The 6,000-nt window shown below is 52.5% G+C and overlaps 2 protein-coding genes across 2 annotated transcripts; both read left to right on the top strand.

The window, feature by feature from the left end:
• Positions 1–1,725: 1,725 nt before the first annotated feature.
• Positions 1,726–2,004, top strand: VTJ04DRAFT_7170 (uncharacterized protein; the record flags this gene model as incomplete). Its single annotated transcript, XM_069365468.1, has 1 exon — positions 1,726–2,004. The coding sequence occupies one exon, from the start codon at positions 1,726–1,728 to the stop codon at positions 2,002–2,004; it is 279 nt and encodes a 92-aa protein (XP_069216499.1).
• Positions 2,005–4,446: 2,442 nt separating this feature from the next.
• On the top strand, positions 4,447–5,746 carry VTJ04DRAFT_7169 (uncharacterized protein; the record flags this gene model as incomplete). The annotated part of the gene is made up of 2 exons (XM_069365466.1): positions 4,447–4,621; positions 4,869–5,746. The coding sequence occupies 2 exons, from the start codon at positions 4,447–4,449 to the stop codon at positions 5,744–5,746; spliced, it is 1,053 nt and encodes a 350-aa protein (XP_069216498.1).
• Positions 5,747–6,000: the final 254 nt, after the last annotated feature.

Here is a 6,000-nt window from a genome sequence, read left to right as displayed (position 1 = left end):
ACGGGGCCACGTAGTCGCGTCATAACGGGGACCATTCCCGGGCCATGTTCCCGGAGAACGTCACGGTCCAACGCGGCAGGGGTCGCCACATGAAATCTCTTTCTTTTCTCGATCGGTTTGCTACGTGTTCTCCCAAAGGAGCAACAAAGCGGAGCCCCCCATTGAGGGGGCGAAACGTCATGGAGTTCATCTCATCGACGGTCGGGTGCTCATCGTCTGCTCTGTTTCGTGCCGATCTTGGCCCGGGTGTGGATTGTTGATGCGACGCGGATTATGCATGACGTCACCATCGATCAGGGAAGAGTTCTACAATTTTCCATCAGGGCATGACCACCACCCCGAATCCGAGGGATTCACAACTAATGGGTGGAGGTGAGATGGCTTGAGATGCAACCACGTATAGGAACGGTCAAACTGAATTGACTGAATCAATGAACTGATCGACGGGATTATTCCGACTCAAAGAATGAACAACCTGGGATGACGGGCTCAAGGGATGAACGGATGAACCAAACGTCGTTCGAAGTCAAGTCATTCGGGGCCTAATAACAGAGTCTCTGTCAGAACTTATAAAAATAAACAAACCTGATCTATATTTATGAAACTAGACCTGGAAAGTCTCATTGAGAGTCAGCATACATATCTTTCAGAGTATTTTGAAGCTCAATTCATCACTAACCTCCTCAGAATTCCGAGTTTCTTGGAGTTCATCGATCGGGAACGCCAAGCCTGGGCCTGGTGGAGACGTCCCGTGCACGTAACCGCCAAGACTCAATTAAATGACGTCAGGGCGCCCTTTTGCTTGGCGATCGCGACTGAAATCTCTCGTCGACAGCGATCGTGCAGGTACGGATACGGCCAAAAAATGGAGTCGCAGGACAGCAATTCGGCCGGTTATTATCATCGGGGTAGGATTGCTGTAACTTCCTCAACGTTTTTAGATATGCGGAATTACCCCGAAGCATAATCATGAACTTCTTTCTCGATCCAGCCACGTGGGAGTTGCTGTGGAAACTTCGGCATGTTGACACCCTTGTTGCTGGACCGCCAAAGACCAATTGAAGGTGATTCGGAACCATTGATGATGATCGGGAGCAAGTTGTGAGAATTAGGAAAGAGGACATGCATTATGCGGTCCATTCGGTCGCCCGAGAGTGATGGCGTTGGAAAACTGGGAAAACCAACGTGCCGCTTGCCCTCAACACCTCAGATGCCTCCCACGGACACAAACCAGATTACGATACATCAAACACTCCAACTTAGCCCTGAAGAATGCACCTAGAGCCCAACATCTTCCGTCCCTACCCCAATGTGTGACTCGAGTCTGCCAAGAACGTGGCTGAGTCCGAGCCACTGAGTACCCAGCCGTCCGAACCACCCATCCCCATCACCGTTCCCAACTGAGTGGCCTCACTCCTTCACTTCCTTCGCCTCCCGCGCTTGCGCCTCCTTCTCCTCCCTCTTCTCCTTCTCCAGCAGCCTCCCGCGATCTCAGCTGCCATCTTCTTGCTCTGCCTATTGATGTGCTGGATAAGCCTGTGCATGTTCGGCCCTCCCAAAATGGGGCAGATATTGTCCGAATGCCCAAGCCTACCGCATTCACGTCACTCGATCTTGGGGCAATAGTCCATGATATGACCTTTTCCTTGCAGTGGAAGCAAGTCTTGCATCTGTCCGGGCGTGGCCAGTCTTGCCGCAGTGTACACAGGGACAGGCCCACGCGAAATGCCCGCGCTTCGAACAGCTCCAGCAGACGACGGAGTTGAGATTGACCAGGCAATTTTTCTCCTCGTGTCGGATGCTCTTGCAGCGAGCGCATCGCTTGATCTTGGGCCTCTCACGGTAACCGCTGGCGAGGGCAATGAGCTGGTACACCTCGCCGTCCTTGGTCAGACCGCCGGTTATCTTGCCGTCGTCGGAAACCTCCCCAGGACCTTCGCTGCTGTCAACGACAGGCGAGACTTCGTCCTGAATGGATCGTGCGACATTTTGTCTTGCCAATGACTTGTTAGCTTGGGTGAGGAAATATTCTTGCGGAGCTTTGAGGTCGTACCTTGCCAACAAGACAATGCAGGCGGAAGGACAGTGGGACAAGTGAGGTCGGTGATCGAGAAAAGGGCGTTGCCGATTGAGGCGTGGTAGGTGGTTAAGAGGGAGTTGGTGATCGGAGAAGAAGTCGCCGATCAGGGTAGAGTGGTTGATGATGGGTGAAGAGTGTTGGTGATTTGTGGGTTGAGATCGGTGAGCGGAAAGTTCATGTTGTTCCGGTGGGTAAGAGAGCCGCGTGAATGCGAAAAACGAAAAGGTGAAGTAGGGTTGTGGTCGGTCAAAAAGAAGAAAAGAAGAAAGCGGGAAAATGAAGTCGGTAAATCAGGTCTCGCAGTTGACTGGGAAGTCGCAGAGGAAGGTGTCTAAGGTTCCCGATATCATCAGGTCGTCCAACGCTGCTCATGAAATTTCCCGTTGTTGGTTCACGAGAATCCTTGCCGTAATCACGTCGAAAAGAGCTCCTCTACCTTGCGGTCGAGTGAACTTTCCTATCGCGATGCGGGCTGGAGAAATTGTAAGTTGATTTCCTGAGAGTGAACATGGCGCGGTAGATCCGGACTTGGTGCCATTCTGTCAAAATCCAAGTTTGTTAGTCCAGACTCCTCGAGGTCTTGGAGCAAAATCTGGACAAACCTGGGAGAAACCTTTGGGTGGAAGACTGAAGAAATGACTGTCTGAGGTGACAAGGCCGATTTCTTCGGAATGTGGTCGTTTCTGTGATGGAGTGGACTGGTGACTTGGAAAGGAATCTGTTGCCTGTAATTATTCAAAAAGTCTCGCGCGACGGGATAGTCGACACTTACATTTGATCTGACGTCCCACAATTTTGGATGTCCAAGGCTTGCGGGGAGCCCAGAGTAGATGACTTTTCATGTGTTGTTTCCCGCCGTGCTTCTGGCTGTCCAAGGCCCACGGTAACCTGGGCAATTTTATCCTATTGCCCAAGGTTTGCTTGGCATGATGACAAGCGGGGGGAATTTGTCGCTGCCCTTCTCGTCAGTGGCTCCGAACGCACAGAATAGAGTAGTAAACAAGGATAGGACCTACATTCGGTTCGATGCCAGCGTCTCGCATCTGGCGCGCGGAGACTTTACCCGGCCTCAACGGCTGATACTCGTTAGCGAAATCTGTCGCACCGTATCTGCGTGGCGTCTAACTTGCTTGTCTGATGATCAAAGCGCCGACATTTTTATCGGAATGCCGCCCGCTTGCCCCTTCTAGGGCCCAGGCCCGGGTGCCGAGTCCTCAAAAGGACCCGACATCCCGGGCCTGGACATCCAGTCGAGTGCTGCGGTCAGAATCGCCTTGTCGGTGACCGAGTTTCCTGTCGCCGTGTCGCCAATTCAGAGAATCCAAGTGACGGGTGATATAGGATGGAAGTTGTATTTCTGCCGGAGAAGTGAAATCATATTCCTGGCAGAATAGTTGGCACATGGGTGATTGACAGACCGACCAGACGGTTATTCCTAGTCGATTGTTGAGGTCGTGTTGTTTTGCGTCGCACGCAGAAACGAGAGGGTAAAAAGCCGATGATCTTGGGTAAGGGGATAAACTGATACTCACATTGAGGGGGTAAATGAGTGATTACGATGTGAGAAAGTAAAAATTGTTGTGGAAGCTGAGCTTTGGTGGAAGGTTGTTGTGGAGATGGAAGACAACGAAAGACGGTGGGGTTGGAAGTGGTGGGAAGTAAGTAAAAGTTTGTGGTCGAGGGAAATCAAGGAAAACACCGGATCAATTTCCAGCGATGGACTCACCTCCTGAGCTTTGACCTTTTGTTTCCGCGTGGCATTCGGGAAGGGCAATCGGCCGATAACTAAATCTGATTTGTGTCCGTCATGGCAGTTTCGTGCGGCATGGGGCTGGTGGCCCAGCAATTGAATGAAGAAAACAATCTCGAGTCCTTAGTAGCAGCCGCTGCACAACGATAATCCGGGAGTGAATGGATTCGCAAGTTCTTCTTCTCGTCGGTGCGTGGCATTCAATGACTGATTGAAGGGACGGAAGGGAGGTCGGGGCTTGGCCAAACTGCGGGCCCGAAACGCCCCACATTCAAACTCCGTTTTACGGCCCCACTTCCGACGTCCGGCCCCGGCGACGGGCGAGCACCGTTTGGTTCCTACTCGCATCCCTAAGTACCTAATTTCTCAGTTATGCAGGGCAGCGAGCGGGTTTTACAACATTTCATCTTCCCTCTATGTGTGCCAGACCTGACCGACCACCGCACCACCACAACAAATCTCCCAATCATCGATCCTCGGTTTGTCAACGAGCAAGGTACCTGAAAGGCAAGTTCACTCATCACATTCTTCATCAATAAATAAGACTCTCCATCAAGTCCAGTTCTTTTTATTTACTCAAGTCATTTATAGAACTTAGACGCTAACAGACATCCAGATGGCCGTGTCAAGTAATCTCAAGGAGCAGATCATCAACAACATCGTCGATGTTCTGTGGAACCTCATGCTTGATGCTGAGTCGACGCGCTCAGATGAAGGAGAGACACGGGTGATTCGAGAGAGCCTCGATAAAATCATCAAGGATGGATGCGTCACGCCCGACATGATTGAAAGTGTAAGACGCGGTGAGGTCTCCCTGACGTAACCATTCCATAGGAAACGGATCCGGGGTTTTGTCACTGCATGGAGCAACGGCAATCTTTTGGTTGAGATGACACTGGCCAGGGAGAGGGTGAGTGTTCTTCTCATCAACTCCCAGCGCGTTTACAACAAGCATATGATACCTACTAACCGCTCTGTCTCTCATCAGGCAAAGAACTTCCATACGTTCTTGTGCCAGCTGGCGCCCGAACCTCGCAGAGGATTGCAACCGTGTTTTGCTCGAGTGTCAGGGGTGTGAAGTCCAACGGACAGAGACCTCCTACCAGAACCTCACGCATGTCAAAGCCGTCGGCGACATCGTAGTCCGGGCTGTCAATGACACAACCATCAAGGACAACGCTGGCAACCTCGACATCATGATCATCAGCATGAACGCGGCACAGGCGTCCAGCTATAGGACTGCACTTAGTGACCTGAGAGGCCAAGGCCGTTTTCCCCATGAGCAGGGCTTCCGTATCCGGGTCGGCACAGTCGGTACGTTCCATGGCGATTCTGCTGATCTTGTCATCGTCGACTTCGTTCGCAACGACGACCCCGGCTTCGCGGCCAACAAGGGACGAGTGTCCGTTGCTACGACGCGGGCAAGGTACGGGGAGATCATTGTGATGAGCCGCGGCATCTTCATCCACTGTTCTCGCGAGCGAAACAGCAAGGCGGATTCCGACGAGGACTGGCGACTGTTGGCCAAGCTCTACCAAGACGTCGCGGAGCACGGCGGCGTGGTGACCACCAAACGCGGCGGCAAGGCGCGTCCCAAGCGTGGCGGCACCAAGGTCTGCCGCAACTGCAACAAAAGACGGCATCAAGAGCGAGACTGTCCTCGGCCGCTGCGTTGTCTCAACTGCGACGCTCTGGGCCACAGCGCCAACATCTGCTCGAGACCCGTTGTCGTCAGGTGTAAGCATTGCGGATCTGAGGATCACAAGAACAAGGACTGCACAAAGATCGTCTGCCACAGCTTCCATGAGGAAGGACATAAGGCCAAGGAGTGCACCAAGAAAACGCCCGCCACACCTGGCGATGTCCAAGATCCGGCTCTGGTAGTTGGTGAGGAACGGACGGACGCTAGTGGATAGGCCCGGGTAGAGGCACCTCGGATGGTTGGGACAAAGAGCAGGGTTAATGAGCCGAATGGGGAGGTGAAGGCGATATTGGGAGTTTAGGAGCGATGGTTGGTTGAGATTTGGGGATCTTTGCTTGTAGATGTTAAGCGTAATGTTGTTTTGGTGTTCCGAAACGCACAGTTCATTACAAGTCGAGGTCTGGAGATGTCAACAAGAGAGGTGTAACCGAGAGAAACCCATTCCCATCCGTCCGTCCTGGTCCTGAT

The sequence above is a fragment of the Mycothermus thermophilus genome, assembly GCF_041956435.1.
Source record: "Mycothermus thermophilus strain CBS 625.91 unplaced genomic scaffold VTJ04scaffold_5, whole genome shotgun sequence".
Classification (NCBI taxonomy): Eukaryota; Fungi; Ascomycota; class Sordariomycetes; order Sordariales; family Chaetomiaceae; genus Mycothermus; species Mycothermus thermophilus.
The sequence above is the reverse complement of the archived record's forward strand: the minus strand, read 5'-3'. Positions and strand labels throughout refer to the sequence as shown.